Consider the following 22,049-nt stretch of genomic DNA (forward strand, 5'->3'; position numbering starts at 1 on the left):
ATAATGACTTCAAAGATTTTCTTGATATTCAAGTAATAGATTGTACTGAGCTCAAATGCCAAACTCCTGCTTCTCCTCTCCTCCAAAGTGAGATGTTCTCCAAATACAAATCTCAATGAAAATCTCAATGAAAGGTCTGGTCGGAATGGGTCCATATGGTGCAGTAACCTTTGTTTCTTCACTCTATGAGGGGTCAGTATGAGACAAAGAGCTCTTTATAAGGTCAGGGTTGGCTAATCTTCTCACTGAGGACATGACCATAATGGTAGATAAAGAATTCCTCATCTTTGAGTGTGTGAAGTGCACTGTGTACTGTCCACCGTTTCTCAGCAAAAAAAAGGCAGATACCAGGTCAAAATGTCCTCCAGATACAGAAAGTCGCACGTCTGCGTGTGTAGTTTGGCCCTTTGAAATGAAGCATACTGAAAATTTCAAATTAAAAGCCTTGATATTTTTACATGACGTAATTGCTCTTTTTGGCTTTATTTGACTTTTTATCCAAAGCACTGTTACACATGGGATTCGTTCGGAACTTTAAAATGGAGCATAATAATAATTTCAAAATAAAAGCCTTGAATATTTTTACATGATGTAATTGCTCTTTTTGGCTTTATATGACTTTTTCATCCAAAGCACTGTTACACATGGGATTAGTTCGGAACTTTAAAATGGAGCATAATAATAATTTCAAAATAAAAGCCTTGAATATTTTTACATCAGGTAATTGCGCTTTTTGGCTTTATGTGACTTTTTTATCCAAAGCACTGTTACACATGGGATTCGTTCGGAACTTTAAAATGGAGCATAATAATAATTTCAAAATAAAAGCCTTGAATATTTTTACATCAGGTAATTGCTCTGTTGAGCATGATATAACTGATTTAACCCAATGACTGTTATACATGGGATTAGTTTGGCCCTTTGAAATGAAGCTTAACAAAAATTTCAAAATAAAAGCCTTGAATATTTTTACATCATGTAATTGCTCTTTTTGGCTTTATTTGACTTTTTCATCCAAAGCACTGTTACACATGGTATTAGTTTGGCCCTTTGAAATGAAGCATACTGAAAATTTCAAAATAAAAGCCTTGAATATTTTTTACATGAAGTAATTGCTCTTTTTGGCTTTATTTGACTTTTTCATCCAAAGCACTGTTACACATGGTATTAGTTCGGAACTTTGAAATGAAGCATACTGAAGATTTCAAAATAAAAGCCTTGAGAATTTTTACATGAGATTATTGCTGTTTTGAGCACTATATAACTGATTTTATCCAATGACTGTTATTCATGGGATAAGTTTGGCCCTTTGAAATGAAGTTTAACAAAAATTCCAAAATAAAAGCCTTGAATATTTTTACATCAACTACTTGCGTTTTCAGCATTATATAACTGATTTAACCCAATGACTGTTATACATGGGATTAGTTTGGACCTTTGAAATGAAGCATATTGAAAATTTCAAATTAAAAGCCTTGATATTTTTACATTGGGTATTTGCTCTTTTGGGCATTATGTGATTTTTTTTATCCAAAGCACTGATAAACATAGAATTAGTTTTGCACTTTAAAATGAAGCTTAACAAAAATTTCAAAATAGAAGCCTTTAATATTTTTGCATCAGCTACTTGTGTTTTGAGCATTATATAACTATTTTAACCCAATGACTATTACACATGGGATTAGTTTGGCCCTTTGAAATGAAGTTTAACAAAACTTCCAAAATAAAAGCCTTGACAAAAATTTTAAATCATACTGAATGGTGCACGTCCACCTCACTTAACGTTCTTGTGATTCTCAGCATGCTACTGATTACGTTGCGGCGTTCTTTAGCATCGATGCCAATTTGTAGCGTGACGACGCCGGGCCCAAACCCACGGGCGCGCCTTGGCAGGCCCCGGCTAAATTTCTTCCGAAATTTTCTAGTCTTCTTTATTTTTCTTCCGTAACCGTTAATGCGGCTCATACCGCTGGGTGCATACCTACAAATGAGGTATCAAAACCTGCAGAAAATTCACGCCATTGGAGCTATTACTTTTGGTGGGATTTGGGGTTAACGTGGCGACATAATTTGCAAAAAACTACGAAAAAACCCCCATTATAAGTCAATGGGAAAAATCCTAGAAATACCCTATTTTTGAGGATTTTCTGTGTCGTCACGAATTCACGTAGAAATGCCATTCAAATTTCATTTTGTAGATACGTCTGTGATCTCTTCGAATTGAAGACGGCTCGTCGATACCAGTTACGGTTTGTCCACAATTTGCCTCTAAGCGACCCAAAGTTTCTCATTTTTCCTAAAATTAGAGTGCATCTCTCGCTGATTAGAGTGAGAAATGAAGAGATTTTTTGAGCCCAAGATAATTTTGAAATCGCCATCACGCCCACAAATATCGCACGATTGGTATCAAAATCGCTCCTGACATTGATACGCATGTCTGCTCCGGTAAAATGTTTTTGAAATTTATCTAGATCGTACGGTTTTCTGTCACGGTGCTTCAGAGCAAAGTCATGCGACAGGATTTTCTGAGGCTGTCTCAGGCTTTCTCCCATGTATTTGACTAGAATTTCAGATCTGGGCACAACATTTCTTTCTCTCATCGCTGGAAATGCTCGGAGTGAGGTACAGATATGAATCTCGGGACTATCGCAGAAGACACATAGGCCTCTCATACACTTCAAACGCTTTCGAATATGTATTACGTTTCCCGAATGGGAAGGATTTGTTTCCAATGCTTTTTTTCAGTAAAACTTGTTGGCTCAAAGAGAGTATTCTCTGTCTCACCCTCTGTCACTAACAGTTCACACCCTGCTGAGACCATTATTTACCATAGCAACGGAACTCAAGAGGCTATTGGCTGCTGATTAGGACTACAAATACGCATCACTGTAGTTCTATCTAACCCTTTACAACTACTTGCTGCTATGGGCTGTATATAACTGATTTAACTCAGTAACTGTTACACATGGGATTAGTTTGGAACTTTAAAATGAAGCATAATAATAATTTCAAAATAAAAGCCTTGAATATTTTTACATGACGTAATTGCTCTTTTTGGCTTTATTTGACTTTTTCATCCAAAGCACTGTTACACATGGTATTAGTTTGGCCCTTTGAAATGAAGCATACTGAAAATTTCAAAATAAAAGCCTTGAATATTTTTACATCAACTACTTGCGTTTTCAGCATTATATAACTGATTTAACCCAATGACTATTACACATGGGATTAGTTTGGCCCTTTGAAATGAAGTTTAACAAAAATTCCAAAATAAAAGCCTTTAATATTTTTACATCAACTACTTGTGTTTTGAGCATTATATAACTGATTTTATCAAATGACTGTTATTCATGGGATTAGTTTGGCCCTTTGAAATGAAGCATACTGAAAATTTCAAAATAAAAGCCTTGAATATTTTTACATGATGTAATTGCTCTTTTTGGCTTTATTTGACTTTTTCATCCAAAGCACTGATAAACATAGGATTAGTTTGGTGCTTTGAAATGAAGCTTAACAAACATTTCAAAATAAAAGCCTTTAATATTTTTACATCAACTACTTGTGTTTTGAGCATTATATAACTATTTTAACCCAAGGACTATTACGCATGGGATTAGTTTGGCCCTTTGAAATGAAGTGTAACAAAACTTCCAAAATAAAAGCCTTGACAACATTTTAAATCATACTGAATGGTGCACGTCCGCCTTACTTAACGTTCTTGTGATTCTCAGCATGCTATTGATTACGTTGCGGCGTTCTTTAGCGTCGATGCCAATTTGTAGCGTGACAACGCCGGGCCCAAACCGACGGGCGCGCCATGGCAGGCCCCGGCTAAATTTCTTCCGAAATTTTCTAGTTAAACATGTCATGCATGTGCACAGCTTTAAAACCTACAGCAGTTCGGGGTTTGTGCCATTGCTGTTCTGTTTGAGTACAGCTGTGAACTAGAGAAACAACTGGGACACTGAGCTGGGAAAAGTGGGCTGTCTGGAACAGCAGAGCACAAAGCAGTACCAGACACAGGAACAACTACAGTACATGTCACCATGATAACCAGAACTGCATCTCTGAGTACTACCTGTTGAGAGATTATTTTCAGTCATTACATTTTGTTACAACTTTGCTTTCACACTGTTGGCACGAAATGGAGTGCCCTCCTTAAAACTGTTAAAAATACTGTGTTTAAATGGAACACATGTTTACAGTAAAAAAAGTCATAATCAATCAATTAGAATATTCTTTTTGATGAGGTCTGTTTATGAGATTGATCAGTTTGCCATATTAATGTGATGTGATAATCTTTTATCAGCTGTAAGCAGAAAATTATCATAATTAAAAGAAATAAAGGCTTAACCACGAGTTTAATTGAAAAAAATGAATTAATTTAGAAAATGTATTTTACTTAGTGAATCAAACTACTGAAATAAATGAACTGTTCAATGTTACTCACATTTGTTGACTATGACTACATTTGGTGAGGAACTCTGATCTTTTAGAAATGTTTCCCATCTGAAGTCATTTACTAAGTGAAACTTTAAAGAGCAGTTTCTAAAGATATAAAATTACAAAAAGATCACAATCAACATTAAAACAAAACTGAAACTGGTCTTGTCAAGAAAGATAATAATTAAAAATGGGAGGGGGCTGTAAACACAATCCCATTTGAGCTCTTCACAAGAAGCATGCAAAAGTAATAAAAGGAAAAAATAATAAACAGTACGATTACAATAGGCCTTCACAACGCTTCGCCGCTCGGGCCTAATAACAGGGAGGCCCTAAGGAACAATCAGCTATGTTTGTAATAGCAACAACTTTGAACCTGAACAATCGGCTGAACTCGAACTCTGACAAAATACCAGTGCTGCCCTACTTTTAAATTATGGGGCTTCTCGTGTTTGATCATACTTCGGAAGTAAAAGGCCTCCCCCATTACTTGGTCTGTAACGTAAAAACATTGTCTGTTAGAATAAGAATGTTTAGAGACTTAAATAGCACATTTGTATAAGAGAAATATCCGAGAATATTGCTAAGCTAAAGTTAATGCTAGCCACAAAGTTTAAAGGACTTTAAATTAAGACTCACCTTTGTATCCATAAAAGTATGACAGTGGAAGTCATCAGAAAAATATGAAAATATAATTTGAGTCTTGTTTTATTCTCATTTTCTTCCAATCCAAACCAAAAATAGTATGAAGTACAACTGTTGGTGTCTTCTAACCTCACCTTCTCCCCTTCATAATAAAAGTATACATTCGGATGTAAAATATATACATAGTATACGCCACACAGGCCTCCCCCCAGAATACACAGAATGTCAAAAACACATAACATGTGAAACAACATCACAAGTACATAAAAGAAAACACACACAAAAGAAAAACTAAACAGCAGCGACAAACAAAACAATTGAAATACCTAACGGTAACGACTAGGGAGTTTAATAAGTCGGCCACCATGGCTTCCTTTCACAGGAACAGGGGTTGAAATTGAAAAAGACTCTCCAGATTGATTGCTACCAAACTGTCCACCTGAGGGGAACAAACCAGCTGTAAGGGGAGGACCCGGAAAAGTAGGTAAAGAAACTGGGGGACGACCACCACAAAGTGGCTGAGCCAACTCAACTGTGTCCCTGGTAACACATGAGCTGGCTTCAAACGGTCCACCGAAATACTCTCCTGATTACCCCCCAATTCCACCAAAAAATCCTCTCCAAAACACGGAATGGACCATCGTAAGGAGGCTGAAGTGGTGAGCGGTATGAGTCATGGCGGATAAATACATACTCGGCAGACATTAGGTCCTTTGGCACAAACACCTGTGAAAGGCAGTGATGTGCTGCCAATGGGGCAAAAGATCTAGAATCCCCATTTAGAACTGTTCTACTTCCCTTTGAATCAACCGAACCCACTGGACCCGGAAGAAATTCCCCTGGCACCCTCAAAGGCTGGCCCAGCACCAACTCAGCTAAAGAAAACCGCAGGTGCTCTTTTTGAGCCGAACGTAGGCCCAACAAAACCCAAGGCAGGCAAACTATGCAGCTTTTATCCACCAACAAGGTCCACAATGCAGTCTTCATTGTGCGGTGGAACCTCGCACAAAGACCATTGGCCTGTGGATGGTATTCAGTAGTACGGTGGAGTTGAACCCCACGGCTCTCTACAACTCTGAAGTGAACTGGGGACTTCTGTCGGAGGTCAAGTCCAATGGCACACCAAACCGGGACACCCAGGAGGAGAAAATGCCCAAGTCACATCAACCAAAGTGGTTGATGACAGTGGAACTGCCTCCGGCCACCAAGTAGTTCTGTCCACCGTCGTCAGGAGATAGGTAAAACCTCTGGGAGGTGGAAGCAGCCCCACTAAGTCCACATGCACATGTTCAAACTTCCATACAAAACAGGAAAGTGCTCCAGTGGAGCTTTGGACCTTGGCACGCTGGGAAGCCAAACAGGAAGCCTTCCATGTTCGTACATCTTTACGGAGTCCTGGCCACACAAACTTTGCCCCTACCAGTTTAACAGAAGCTTTAACGCCCAGGTTTGAAAGGGAATAAACTGCATCACAAAACCGCCGACGCCAACTAGTAGCAACCAAAGGCCGAGATTTTCCAGTCGAGACATCGCAAAAAAGGGTTGCGCCACACTCACGAAAGGAGAACTCCTCTAAATGCAACCTGGATTCTGCCGCTTTAAAGACCAGAATATCCTGGTCTGTCAGTTGGTCTGTGGCCATGGCGAGATAGTCCACACCTAAAAGCACAGAAGCAACCTTTGCTCTGGACAGTCAGCCAGCTACCAGGTTATTCTTGCCAGCCACATGCTGAATGTCAGTGGTGAACTTTGAAATGGAAGACAAATGCCGTTGTTGCCGAGCCAACCACAGTTCAGAAACTTTTGCCATGGCAAAAGTGAGAGGCTTATGGTCAACAAAAGCAGTAAAGTCCCTGCCCTCCAACATGAAGCGGAAATGGCGTGTTGCCAGAAAAAGGGCAAGCACTTCCCTGTCAAAGGTGCTATATTTTTTTTTCGGCATCCCGGAATTTCTTGATTAAAAAAAAGCGAGGGGTTGCCAGGCACCATCCACCCATTGCTCACAAACTGCCCCAACTGCATAATCAGAGGCATCAGTTGTTAGAGCCACAGGAGCCACTGAAGATGGATGGGCAAAAAGCACAGCATTAGCCAAGGCCTTTTTGGCATCATCGAATGCCTGCATCTCGGGGGTCCACTCTATCTGTTGGTCCCTTTTTTTGCCTCTAAGTGCTTCATACAAGGGGTGCATGAGGTACGCTGCCCGTGGGATGAAACGGTTATAAAAGTTTACCATCACCAAAAACTCCTGCAGGGGCTTCACTGACGGAGGGTGGGGAAAAGCGAAAACTGCTTCAACCTTTACAGGTAGGGGGCCTGCCCCTTGAGAAGACACTTTGTGTCCCAGGAACTCAACAGCAGGCAACCCAGAGCTCATAACCATAGATGAGGGTAGGATCATAGATCGACTGGTAAATCAATCAATCAATCAATCAAATTTTATTTGTATAGCACATTTCAGCAGCAAGGCATTTCAAAGTGCTTTACATCAAAAACAAACACAGAAACACAATGCAATATAGAATCAATCATTAAGTCAAGTTCCATCAATAAATTTGTAATTGATTACATTTCAAATACAATTCTAAACAGGTGGGTTTTTAGTTGAGATTTAAAAGAAGTCAGTGTTTCAGCTGTTTTACAGTTCTCTGGAAGTTTGTTCCAAATTTGTGGTGCATAGATGCTGAAAGCTGCTTCTCCTCGTTTGGTTCTGGTTCTGGGGATGCAGAGCAGACCAGAACCAGAAGACCTGAGAGGTATGGAAGGTTGATACAATAAAAGCAGATCTTTAATGTATTGTGGTGCTAAGCCGTTCAGTGATTTGTAAACTAACAACAGTATTTTAAAGTCTATTCTTTGAGCTACAGGGAGCCAGTGTAGGGACTTTAAAACTGGTGTTATGTGCTCTATCTTCCTGGTTTTAGTGAGAACGCGAGCAGAAGCATTCTGGATCAGCTGCAGCTGTTTGATTGATTTGTTGGACAGACCTGTGAAGACGCTGTTGCAATAATCAATACAACTGAAGATGAACGCATGGATGAGTTTCTCTAGATTTTGCTGAGACATTAGTCCTTTAATCCTGGAAATGTTCTTCAGGTGATAGAAGGCTGACTTTGTGACTGTCTTTATGTGGCTCAGGAGGTTCAGGTCAGAGTCCATCACTACTCCCAGGTTTCGGGCCTGATCGCTGGTTTTCAGTTGTAATAACTTAAGCTGTGCATTGACTCTACATCGTTCCTCTTTAGGTCCAAAAATAATAACTTCAGTTTTGTTTCTGTTCAGCTGGAGAAAGTTTTGGCACATCCACACATGTATCTGTTCTAAGCATCTGTTCAGTGATTGGATGGGCTCTAGGTCACCTGGTGACATCGTAATGTAGAGCTGTGTGTCATCTGCATAGTTATGGTAGCTAATATTATTTCCGGTTATAACCTGAGCTAGTGGGGGCATATAAATATTGAATAAGAGGGGTCCTAGGATTGAACCTTGGGGTACCCCACATGTGGCCTTTGACCTCTTTGATGAAAAGTTTTCATTTGAAACAAAGAAATCCCTGTTCTTTATGTAGGATTCAAACCAGTTAAGCACTGGACCGGAGAGTCCGACCCAACTCTCCATGGTCATTGTGGTCGTTCAACCTCACCCTTCAGATGAGGTTGAACGGCTTGTATCTGGGCCCCACACGGAATGCTCATTGTCTCAGGAGACTCTGGGTTGAGCCTCAATGTCTTTGGTCTTTGTCCCAGTGGAGGACGAGATTGTTTTCGACAACAGGGGTCCTGCTTGGTTCCCTCACATATCAACAGAAGGTTGTGTTTACGGATGCATCCTCCATGGGCTGGGGTATGACCTGGCAGGGTCGGAGGTAGACTTGAAGTGTGCTTTGTAAGTATTTATATTCTAGTTTCTAGTATATATTTACTCATAATAAGTGATATTTTCTTAGTATCAAGCTTTTATATCTTACAAAAACACTTAAAATAAGAAAAAATATTCTAACCTAAAAGCCTCTTGGTGAGAAAATTATCTTGTCAGAAAGAAAAGCATAAATCTTCTTAAGTTAAGATATTTAATCTTACTAAGATTTAAATTTTTGCAGTGATGGGCATCATCTACGCACAAGCTGTTTATGCTAACAAATGGGCGATCTTTGCAACCTGGTGCCATGATGAAGGGCAGAATCCGGTGCAGTGTTCAGTTTCTGACATACTGACCCAGACACCCTACGGAGTCTGGGTCAGTAATGCCTGCCTTCCTGCAGGCATCTACCTTGAAAGTATATGAGGGTGATATTTCCTATTGGCATGCTTGATTGAATGGTTGCTTGGAAAATAAGGACATTGTGCTCTTCTTAAGAGGTACTTTGCGTACCCCCCCAACTGCTCTGTGTTGTATGACCTTTCTCTGGTGCTTTAGGTTCTTCGGTCCCCCCTACTTGAGGCCTTTACATCTGCAGACCTCAAATGGATCTCACTAAAGACGCTGTTTCTTTTGCCAATGATTTCTGCAAAGCGTGTGGGGGAATTGCAGGCTCTCTTGATACCTGAGCCCTGCTGACGGTGGAACCCTGAGGGCTCAGGTGTCACACTGTGGCCTGATGTGGCATTTATTCCTAAAGTGCCACTGGTGGCAGGATGTACCCAGCCGCTCCATCTTGCCCGGTTTGACACCGGGGGCCCCTCTGAACGTCTGTACCCTGTTCATGCTCTTAAGGCACATATATCAATTGAACTGTGTTTTCAAAAGATGAATGGCCTTTTTGTTTGCTATGCGGACTCACTGAAACTTCAGGCCCTTTCTGAGCCATAGCTTGCACACTGGGTTATGGATTTGATCACAATGGCTCATGCCTTGCAGGATTGTCCACTGCCAGCAAATGTGAGATGCTATTCTATGAGGGACATGTCCTTGCATCTCACGAGAAGGTTGAGGGATTGAGTGCTGAGTGTCATGTGACTATATAGAGTCACATTGGTCACCGACAGGTCAGGTGACTTTGCTGTGATTAATACTCAACCTGTGAATGCGCAAAAATGATTATTCAGTGCTCGAAGCACTACCTCAGGCCGGCATCTGGGATTTATGGAACCATAGTTACAGTGGTAACTTTTACTCTGGGACTCTGAAAATCCAATTCCTCCTCATTGTCAGTTTTCTTCCACCATTGAAAGAATTGGAACTTTCTGTATTTGAATATGTTCTTGATTTTATCCACCTTGACAAACAACCGTACTTCCATTTGAAGAATAAAGTAATCCCCATAGCATAATTCTGCCACCACCATAATTTTTGCCAATTTCTTGGATTTATCAGACTATAACACATTGTTTCATGTTAATGTGTATATAAATAACTAACTCTGAAGTTAAAAGAAAAAGTCTAGTTAATCAGAAATCTCACAACACCCTGCAGTTCTTCCGGGTCCCTCATGTTGAAGACCTCTGTTCTGTTCTATAAGGTTCTGCTCTAGTTCCAGAGTGAAAAGTTCTATACAGACATGGTGCTGATGCAAGGGCAGCAGAATGTTTTAGTATCCTTACTGAATGTGACAAAGCGGACAGTATGGTGTGTAGTTGCAGGACAGACATAATCTCACACCAATGATTGATATTGATATGATATTGATTCAGGCTCGGGTTGTCTCTCCCTTCCTGGGTCCTCCCTCTGACTACGCTGTGGTGAAAATGATCCCTGACGAGAGGCTGCCTCCGCGGAACCTCCATCGTGTGCATGTGGACAAGACACAGGCCACCCTGAAATGGCAGCCACCCTACGACACACCAGATGCCCCCCTGGTATGAGGCTGTCACTCTGCTCTGAGACGTTGCTATGTTGGTGCTTTTAAAGGGGCAGTGTCATGTAAAATCCATTTTTTGAGCTTTACATCACATTGTTATGTTAACCCCTCATCAAAAACATAACCTGGAGTATTGTTTTGATTCTTTCATATATGTTTTTTAAAAGAAAAGTATTACCATGGCAACCACTCAGCTGTTCGAAACGCTGTGCATGCCAGCCCCACCCTCTTATGTTTCCGAGCTTCCGTCTGATAGAGCATCCCTTGGCCTTGTAACTCCTTGTAACTCCCCCACTCCTTCAAACTAGCCAACAGCAATAAGCAAACATCTGGTGGAACTGAGAATTTGCAGAGCTCATTGCATGAGCTACTTTTCAGTGAAACACTGGCAAAAATGTTGTTGAAGAGTTAGTAGAATAGCCATGTTGTGATGACTACCTCAAGCTCGAGTTTCAGAAAGACCAGGAATTTTTATAGACAGAGGCCCAATTTAAAGACACTAAATTATAAAATAATTTTTTTTGCAATTGTTATACTTCAATTTGTATAACAATTGTAGTTAACATATTTACTTGATTGTGCCATAGAATAGCACTGTATGCCTGAAAAATGTGCAATAATGCCCTTTTAACTTTACTTTGGGGATTTCTGTGAAAGAATACCCACTTCAGTTTGAATGCTTGTGATCCATCTGGTGTGTTCACCTGCTCTGTTTTTGTGTGTCCATCCTCTAAGACATATGTGATTCACGTGAAAGATGTAATCCGGAAAGGGGAGAGGGACTACAAGCTGACTACCCAGAACAACACGGTGGAGTACCTGCTGAGAGGCCTGGAGTCGGGAGGAAGGTACAGCGTCTCCGTCCGCCTTCGCAACATGACCAAGGAGGCCAGCTTCACCCTCAACACAGGTCTGTCAAAGCCACTCCTCAAGGGATTGTCATGTTTGGTTCCAGTTTACGAACCCACATGCACAAACACAATCAGGAGACGCGTGTGCAAAACAATAATGGAGTTTATTGACAAGAGGGAATAGGGTTGGGGAGAAAACACGGAGCAGGAGTCTGGAAGGGGCAACCAGTTCAGCCACTGTCAACGAGGAGAAGCTGTTAGAATAAACGAATCCAGGAAGGTGGATGAATATGTATGTTGACGCAGGGAAAGGCTTACTAGGAGCGGATGGATGTTTCCTTTGGAGCAACAATGGACCCAGGGGCGGCGTGGAGAGGCAGCGAACCGTTGGAGGGCGGACAGGTAAGTCAGACTGAGCGGAGGAGCGAACTGACGGCTGGTCGGAGTCCGGGACAAACGACCCACAGAACTCTCCTCTCAGAAACCTCCGGAGGAATCCAGGTAAACCTGACAACAGGGAAAAAAACACAGGAGGCGATTATCTTGGGAAATGCTCAGAGGGCCTACTCAGGAATGATTTGTTACCGAGGTAAACAAACACTCAGGCAAGGAAGTGTCGCTCGCCGCTTCTTAAATACTCCCAGCCTCAGTCAGACAATGCGCCACAGGTGTGTCCCCGGGTTCGACCCCACGCCTCTCCAGGGGCTCTGCTCCTAGGCGGCATCTGGTGGAGGAAGTGGGAAGCAGCAGGCTTCCACAAAAAACAAAACAAAACACCGATCCTGACAGTACCCCCCCCTCAACGGACGCCCCCGGGCGGCCGAGAAGAGGTGGACGGCAGAGAGGCGGCATAGTCCTTTATCAAAGAGGGGTCAAGAATAAAAGAACGGGGAACCCAGGAACGGTCCTCCGGGCCGTAGCCCTCCCAGTCGATGAGGTACTGAAACCCACGACCTCGCCGACGGGAGTCCACAATCCGGCGGACGGAGTATGCCGGGTGACCATCAACATCACGGGCAGGAGGAGGGGGTTCGGCCGGAGGGCAAAGGGGGCTCGACCGGACCGGTTTGACCTGGGAGACATGGAAGGTGGCGTGAATACGTAAGGAGGGGGGCAGACGAAGTCGTAGAGCCGTCGGACTGACAACCGACAAAATCTCAAACGGACCAATAAATTTAGGTGACAACTTCCTGGACAATGACTTTAGGGGAATATCCTTAGTGGACAGCCAAACCTTCTGACCAGCTGTATAGACTGGAGCCGGCGTCCTCCTGCGGTCGGCCAGACGTTTGTTTCGTGCGGCTGTGTGGTTGAGTGCGGTTACAGTCTCCCTCCATATCTTATTGCAACGGCGGATATGATGCTGAACTGAGGTTACCGAAATCTTGCCCTCGTCAACGGATAATAAAGGTGGTTGGTACCCCAGGGAGACCTCGAACGGAGACAACCCTGTAGCAGAAGAGATGTGGCTATTGTGGGCGTACTCGACCCAAGGGAGATGCTGAGCCCAGTCTTCGGGGTTGGAGGAGGAGATGCAGCGTAAGGTAGCCTCCATCTCCTGGTTCATCCTCTCGGTTTGCCCGTTGGTCTGGGGATGATAACCGGAAGAGAGAGCAGTTTTGGCACCCAATGCAGAACAGAACTGTTTCCAAACCTGTGATGTGAACTGGGGGCCCCGATCAGACAGGATCTCTTGAGGCATGCCATGCAGCTTGAAGACATGCTTAATCAATAACTGGGCGGTCTGAGCAGAGGTGGGAAGCTTGCGGAGAGGAATGAGATGGCAGGCTTTCGAAAAGCGGTCAATGACAGTAAAAATGGTGGTCATACCTTTAGACGGGGGTAGTCCAGTAACGAAGTCTATGGCAATGTGCGACCAGGGTCTCTTGGGAATGGGAAGGGGCTGTAACAACCCTGCGGGAGGCTGGTGAGATGACTTGTTTCTCGAACAGACGGGGCAGGAGAGAACAAACTCCTTCACATCCTTGTGAACAGAGTCCCACCAAAACCTGCGATTAATTAACCCGACTGTGCGGCTCATACCTGGGTGTCCGGAGAATTTGGATGAGTGTATCCACCGTAGGAAGCGGGGTCGGACGGAGGTGGGGACATAGATTCTCCCTAGGGGACAAGACTCGGGTGGGGGTTCCAGGCGTTGAGCCTGACGGATTATATCCTCTATTTCCCATGTCACCACCCCTACGGTGCAGCTAGGGGGCAACAAGGGTGCTGGACCCTCATCAGAATCATCAGGCGTGTAGAGTCTGGAGAGGGCATCCGGCTTGACGTTTTTAGATCCTGGGCGGTAGGAAATGGACAGATTAAACCGGGAAAAGAATACTGACCAGCGGGACTGTCGGGGGTTGTTCTGTTTAGCGGATTGCAGGTATGAAAGATTCTTATGGTCAGTCCAGACAACTACAGGATGTTCAGCTCCCTCCAGCCAATGACGCCACTCCTCCAAGGCGAGCTTTATCGCCAACAACTCCCGATCTCCCACGTCATAGTTTCGTTCAGCCGGGGACAGTCTGCGGGAGAAAAAGGCACAAGGGTGAGTGTTGTGATCTTGCGAAGAAATTTGGGACAGGACGGCTCCTACTCCAGAGTCTGATGCATCGACCTCCAAAATAAACTGCTTGGTAGGGTCTGGCTGGATGAGGATGGGTGCATTAGCAAACAATGACTTCAAACGTGCAAAAGCATCCTCTGCCTCGGGCGTCCAGGTAAACGTCGTCTTGGTGGATGTAAGTGCCGTCAATGGAGCAGCCGTCCGGCTGTAGTCGCGTATAAAGCGGCGATAGAAATTGGCGAACCCTAGAAATCTTTGCAGTTGCTTCCGGGTTTCAGGTTTGGGCCACTCCAATACTGCTTTTATCTTATCCCCCGACGGTCTTACCTGTCCGCCCTCGAGCACATAGCCGAGGAAGGTGACTGAGGGTTGATGAAACTCACACTTTTCGGCTTTGACATAAAGCCGGTTCTCTAGGAGGCGCTGGAGAACATGTCGGACGTGCCGCTTGTGTTCCTTCAGGGAGCTGGAATAAATCAGGATATCATCCAGATAGACAAATACAAAATCATTAATAAAGTCTCTTAACACGTCATTCACTAATGCTTGGAAGAAGGCGGGAGCATTTGACAGGCCGAAGGGCATGACTAAATACTCATAGTGACCCATAGGTGTTTTAAAAGCAGTCTTCCATTCATCCCCTTCGCGAACTCGAAGGAGGTGGTAGGCATTTCTTAGGTCTAGTTTGGTGAAAATGGTCGCTCCCTGAACAGGTTCGAAGGCTGAAGAGAGGAGTGGTAGCGGGTACTTGTTTTTAACAGTTATTTGGTTCAATCCTCTGTAATCAATGCATGGCCGTAGCGACCCATCTTTTTTCCCAACAAAGAAAAATCCAGCCCCTAGGGGTGAGGTGGATGTTCGAATGATACCTGCTGCTAGGGAATCATTAATGTACTTCTCCATGGTTTGGCGTTCGGGCCGGGAGATATTGTACAGACGACTGTTGGGTAGTGGGGCGCCAGGCAGAAGGTCGATGGCGCAGTCGTATGGACGATGAGGTGGAAGTGACAGGGCGTTATCTTTATTAAATACAGGCGCCAGATCATGGTATTCAACGGGTACTGAGGAAAGGTCGGGGGGTTCACTCTCAGAAGGATCCTTAGTTGGGGAGTTCGAGGGAATAGCTGAACGGAGGCAAGTAGCATGACAGTTGGACGACCAGGACTCTATGTGAGCTTTAACCCAGTTAATGTGAGGGTTATGGGCAGATAACCAGTTAAATCCTAGAACAATGGGAGAACTGGCAGCACTGAACACAAAAAAGGATATTGATTCAGTATGGTTACCTGAAACGACAAGACAGACTGGCTTGGTTTTGTGTGTGATATGAGGTAATGCTTTACCGTTAAGGGCAGCAACACGGAGGGGAACCGGCAGTGGTTCTACCTCAATGGACATCTGCTTGGCCAGAGTCGAGTCGATTAGGTTTTGTTCGCAGCCCGAGTCAATAAGTGCTGACAGGGGAAGTGACAAGTGATTATTTATGAGAGTTGCCGGTAGGATGAGACGAGATTGGGTTGTGGGTGTTGGCTCCAACAGTCTCCTCGTCGTTACTGTCGGATCTGGGGGTTTAAACGGACTTGACAGTTGGCAATGAAGTGGCCAGACTCACCACAGTACAGGCAAAGACGTGAATGTAACCTCCTACGTCTCTCCTCCGGGGTTAAGTGAGTTCGCCCCAGCTGCATGGGTTCAGGCTCGGGAAGAGGTGTTGATGCAGGGGATACAGGAGAAATAGCAGGTAGGTTCTGAAAATGAGATCTAAAAGGTGAGTCACGACGGTTTCGTTCTTTAGCACGTGATCTGATGCGGTTATCTATCTTTATGGTGAGTTTAATGAAATCTTCTAAAGTCTCTGGTTCATCTAAAGTGGCTAGTTCATCCTTTACCTGCTCACTCAGAGCGTGGAAATAAGCGCTCTTTAGCGCAGCTGCGTCCCAACCAGATGCTGCAGCTTTAATTCTAAAGTCAATAGCGAACTCAGAAACTGTTCTTTGACCCTGCTTGAGAGTCCACAGCTCTCGGGAAACTGAAGTCTTGTCGGTGTCACGACAAAAAACCTGCTTAAATTCCTTCACAAACTCAGAAAATGTGCACCCAAAATTGGTGGGGGAGGGAAACCTAGCCTCAGCCCACTCCAGAGCACGTCCAGTTAGCAAGGATAACATATAAGCTATTTTGGCATTATCATGGCGAAAACTCTGAGGTGAGTGGTTGAAAATGATTCCACATTGTAAAATAAAGCCTTTACACTTCCTCACCTCACCACAGAATTTCTCAGGTGCTGGCTGTCGTACCTCCGAAAACGTGGCGTGGCTAGATGGATCCGGAGCTTGAGCTGCCGCTGGCGGTGCGCTCGGGTCCGGTTGGGCAGATCCCTGGAGGAAATTGGATATTTCGGCTAACCGGCGGTTAGTTTCTGCTTGCCGGCTACCTAGCTCTCGCAGGGCTGCGTCATGAGACTGAATGAGAGATTGTTGTTCAGCCAAGGCTCTCCTAATTGCGTCTGCAGGGGTAGACTGTTGGCCTGAGTGTTCTGTCATGTTTGGTTCCAGTTTACGAACCCACATGCACAAACACAATCAGGAGACGCGTGTGCAAAACAATAATGGAGTTTATTGACAAGAGGGAATAGGGTTGGGGAGAAAACACAGAGCAGGAGTCTGGAAGGGGCAACCAGTTCAGCCACTGTCAACGAGGAGAAGCTGTTAGAATAAACGAATCCAGGGAGGTGGATGAATATGTATGTTGACGCAGGGAAAGGCTTACTAGGAGCGGATGGATGTTTCCTTTGGAGCAACAACGGACCCAGGGGCGGCGTGGAGAGGCAGCGAACCGTTGGAGGGCGGACAGGTAAGTCAGACTGAGCGGAGGAGCGAACTGACGGCTGGTCGGAGTCCGGGACAAACGACCCACAGAACTCTCCTCTCGGAAACCTCCGGAGGAATCCAGGTAAACCTGACAACAGGGAAAAAATCACAGGAGGCGATTATCTTGGGAAATGCTCAGAGGGCCTACTCAGGAACGATTTGTTACCGAGGTAAACAAACACTCAGGCAAGGAAGTGTCGCTCGCCGCTTCTTAAATACTCCCAGCCTCAGTCAGACAATGCGCCACAGGTGTGTCCCCGGGTTCGACCCCACGCCTCTCCAGGGGCTCTGCTCCTAGGCGGCATCTGGTGAAGGAAGTGGGAAGCAGCAGGCTTCCACAAAAAACAAAACAAAACAAAACAAAACACCGATCCTGACAGGGATGGAGTTTAATAAATTATATACTTTCTTCCAAAAAAAAGTGGTCAAAGCTTCCAACAGCTTTCACTCCCAAACATGAGTAAACACAAGGCAGCACAAATATATCCATTGTTGGAGATATGCGACTCCTCCTACACAGCCAAATGGAAGGAGATTGAATGTACAAGCAATGGTGTCATCTTGCAAGCAGCAATTGGAAATATACACTTAATAAAAGACCTTAAAGAACTCAATCCATGTTCAGAAATGGCACTCAAGACCTGGCCAAAATTAGTAAAAGAAAAGAAAGAGTCCTGTTTGCCAATCGGATGGATAGCATGTGACCAAGACTTTACCCCAAATAAAACAGATAATACTTTTAAAAAAATGGATTGAAAAGGGCTTGGTAAAATACAATGATTCATATCATAAAGGCTGTCTGAGGACCTTTCAAGACATTAAGCAAAAATATGGTCTCTATAACAGATTTTTTTCATTATTTACAAATCTGGCACTATTTAGAAAAAACTAATTTGTTGGTATCTTAAGTATCTTTCTTTAAGTATCTTAACTTTAAGTATCTTAACTTTAAAAATCGTTATAGTTTTATTTAGTGAAAACAAAATAAGGCCTGCAATATTAATATCAATATCAGCCCAAATTTTTTTATGTTGCTGCACCTCTATTTTTTATGTGTCTGCAGCAAAATCTTTTAAAATATTTTACATATTATTGCTAGAGCTAGACCATATTATAAACAAAGTTGCAATGTTTTGGTAAATACTATAAAATTGTGGTCATTTTAATTTATAGTCATCATAACGGTGGGATTCTAATTTGGATCCAACGTTAGCATGGAGTTAATGTCATTCAAGTCTATGATGAATTCATGTAGGTGTCTGATTTTAACTGTAGTTTTGCTCACAAGAGCAGCAAAATGATTTGATTTATTATTTCCCTCCTTTTCAGTTCCTTTGCCTGCTCCAGAAGCCTTGAAAATTCTGACAGAAAATGACAATGTGTTCCTCTTCTGGAAGAGCCTTGCAGTCCGAGAGAAGGGCTTCAATGAGAGCAGGGTGAGAAATTACTGACTTCTGCATTGCTTTAACAGGGCCACTGCCACCTCACCACTTCCTAGACCAGGATATGCTCAGGCTTATTTGCATGATCCAATCCTAACATTATATTGTTGTCTATTAAGGTAGGAATACAGCTAGCATTTAAAGTTGCTTGAACCATACAAACAAACTCTGTATGTCAAATAAATGCTCTAACCTCTCAACATGATTATAACAAATAATGCAGTCACCACTATCCAAACTATATTTTTCGTTATATTTGGGAGTGGCACATTCCCTTTAGAGTTCAGAGACCATCTTTTATTACTGCCACTTACTTGTGTGTAGATTCCTTTACATTAGTAAGATGCTTTATCTGCTTTAGTGCTGTAGTCTGATCTATCAGGAGATCCAGTTGTTAAGTGATCCCCAGTCTTTCAGTTGGGAAACATATTCCAGTCAGTAGTGTGAACACTTTCTATTTTCAAAATCTTGGATGACTGCAGGTAACATTTGGCTGTAGTCAGAATTTATGGTTCAACAATAAGAAAGCGATTGTGAAAAACCTACATTCATCCAAAAGTTCCAACACCAAACTACTGCTGATCTAAAGAACTCAAAGAGCAGTAAATCACCACAAAGAAACATTTTGATGATCCTTGGCTGGTTCCCACAACAAGATTTTAAATTATCTGCCGATCTTCAAAACCTGAGGGACCACACATGATAATAACTGTGTGGTCCCCCTGAGAGGAACCAAACCTGCTAAAGCTTAACAGGTTTGGTTCTACAGTGTGTGGTGTTAAGTCACATGGCTGGAGCAACACACCACACACAAACTGATTTCACTCCCCAACATTCAGCTGTCAGATGGGAAGTTTTACAAAATCTCAGGACCAAACGTGAGTTAAGAGTACATAAACATGGCCGAAAGCGATAGCTTGTGGACTGTATTTAACAGAGAAAAAACCCCAATACAAACATGTATGCAACATACACCTTTCTTGTTGCCATGCCAGATATTTTGTCTTTGTTGTATTTTTGATTCCTTTCTGTGTTTCCATCATTTCCTTTCTGATTGGCTATATATCACATTCAACAGGTTGCGTTGTCGTTTGTTTTTGGGGAATACCACGCATACTGCGATATCAGGACAAGACGATCCAATATGTTGAATATCCCTGATTTTAAATGTGAGCGTTCCTGAGCGGACCAGATTTGTTAATATTCCACACACGGCAGGAAGAAGATCTCCTAATATGATAGGAAGCAGCTCAATAATCTGGATGTTCTTAAAATTGTCGGAAGGGGAAGATCAGGACAAAACTGGCATAAAAATCTGTCCGTGTGAACAAGGACAGAAGGGATAAGAGGGATAAGACAGAAGACAGAGGTTCAGGCCTTTTGCGGGGGCACACGGGTATCGCACAAACCACATACAGAGGGCTTTAGTCCCTCACACTGCTGTCATAGGCTCGAGTCTCACGTCTCGAAGTCCACAACCTTTGCCACATGACCTTTCCCTTTCTCATTACCCACCTTCCTGTCTGACCACTCTTAAATAAAGGCCACTAGAGCCAATAAAATCTTAATGAAAAAAAGACAGAAGTTCAACCACTTGAAGCTTGTAAGTCAGTGTGATTTATTTACTGATAGATTCTACTGCTGTTGTTCACAGGGATATGAGGTCCATGTGGTTGACAGTGTGACCAACCAGACAGTTTATCTAGGAAACACCACAGAAACTTACTTCCGCATCAGCAGTCTGCTGGTGGGACACAACTACACATTCTCGGTGCAGGCCAGGTGCCTGCTGGGTGGCCAGCTGTGTGGGGAACCTGCACTCTTGCTCTACAACCAACAGACAGGTACGGGTGATCCTCTAGAACCTCCAGGGAAGGGTTATCGCACAGATTGATGAAGCTGGGTTTAATGAGGAGCGCAAACCACATGATAAATACTCAACTTGTATGCTACTTTTGATCATGTCAAACATCCCATGCATTAGAAAGAGAAATCTTAATTTCCTTTTCTTGATGTTGTTTTTCCCACCTGTTTAGGGAGCAGCGATGCATCCCGCAGTGAGAACCATTCCAGAGATATGGCATCAGTGGTGGTTCCTGTCCTCTTTCTGCTGGTGGTGGTCGTGGGCAGTGGCCTAGTGGCGCTCTATATACGACACCGCCGGTTGCAGAACAACTTCACTGCCTTTGCCAACTCCCACTACAACTCACGCCTTGGTTCTGCCATCTTTTCCTCTGGGGATGAATTAGGTAACTGTAAAGGATTCTACACATAGCAAGTTAAATCAAGTTTGGTACATTTTGGGGGAATTTTATGTGATAAATCAAAATAGCACCAAATGTAGAGTGGAAGAAAAAGGTTGTTTTTAAAGGGCATAATGATGAAAAATCAACTTTTTTGAGCTTTCTATCATGTTATAATGTTATTCCCTCATCAAAAACATACCTGGAGTGTTGCTTTGATTCTATCATGCTTGTTTGAGAAATCCTTTAAATATATCCATGGTAACCCTGGAAAACAAACCCTGGATCACCAGTGGCCTAATGGAAATTTTAAACAAGAAAAAAGAGCCTTTAAACAAGCAAAACAAGGAGTTATTGGGGAGTATACAGAATCAGTTAAAAGTCAAGATTAGAGACAGCAAGGAGAAGTACAGGAAGAAGCTGGAGAACAACCTTCAGAGGAACGATCTCACAGATGTGTGGTCAGGGATGAAGAAGATCACAGGCTTCAAGCAAAAGGAGGATCAGATCAATGGAAGTCTGGACAGAGCAAATGAGCTGAACACATTCTTCAACAGGTTCTTCAACTCATCATCATAGTCTCCTGTCTCCAGCCATACAAATATCCCACCTTCCTCTGATACCCCTTTTTCCCACTTACACCCCTTTTTCACTGGCTCTACTCCAGCTCGGCCTGCCTGGGCTCCGCTCTGCTTCGGAGTGAACGCGTTTCCACAGGCCCGGTTCGACTCCATAGCTGCATGACACCTCCTGGCGGTCAGGGGTATAGCGCCCCGCCTCCAGGCGCTATGTGTTGTGCTTTGTTAAAATGCGTCCTAACGCGAGTTGTTGTTTTTCTGAGACAAAAGAAGAAGAGAGAGAGCTGAGCAATTTTTTATAGCCTGATTGTGATTTTTCTGAGATCTCAAGAAAATGCTCAGTGGGAGGAATCCTGCGATTGTGGTGAGAATGACAGCTGATCTCCACCTTGCAGTGGGAGGAAAGCAGGTGGCTCAGACATTGCAGGGTAAGCTAATGATGATTTGTGTATTATAGTATTATAAAACTTGTAATACAGTGCCGAATATACACGTGCTAATTTTATCCAGGGTGTCGCAAATAACTTAAAGTGTCAGAATTGCATGTTAGTGCCGCACATTCATAATATATTTCAATGTGTTTTCAGATGTTGGTAAACTGTCACCGCAGA

The 22,049-nt window shown here is 43.4% G+C and overlaps 1 protein-coding gene across 3 annotated transcripts in view; it reads left to right on the forward strand.

The window, feature by feature from the left end:
- The window catches only part of sorl1 (sortilin related receptor 1), a 194,641-nt gene that overhangs the window by 166,853 nt on the left and 5,739 nt on the right, over positions 1-22,049 (forward strand). For 2 of the 3 annotated variants that reach the window (XM_023351415.1, XM_023351416.1), the window contains exons 43-47: positions 10,719-10,883; positions 11,621-11,795; positions 18,505-18,611; positions 20,272-20,461; positions 20,654-20,866. In XM_023351415.1, the coding sequence (XP_023207183.1) occupies positions 10,719-10,883; positions 11,621-11,795; positions 18,505-18,611; positions 20,272-20,461; positions 20,654-20,866 (850 nt within the window). Of the gene's footprint in view, positions 1-10,718; positions 10,884-11,620; positions 11,796-18,504; positions 18,612-20,271; positions 20,462-20,653; positions 20,867-22,049 lie in introns of those variants that run through there. The other variant, XR_002754350.1, reaches the window with a different exon arrangement.

Source organism: Xiphophorus maculatus, chromosome 18 (genome assembly GCF_002775205.1).
Source record: "Xiphophorus maculatus strain JP 163 A chromosome 18, X_maculatus-5.0-male, whole genome shotgun sequence".
Lineage (NCBI taxonomy): Eukaryota > Metazoa > Chordata > Actinopteri > Cyprinodontiformes > Poeciliidae > Xiphophorus > Xiphophorus maculatus.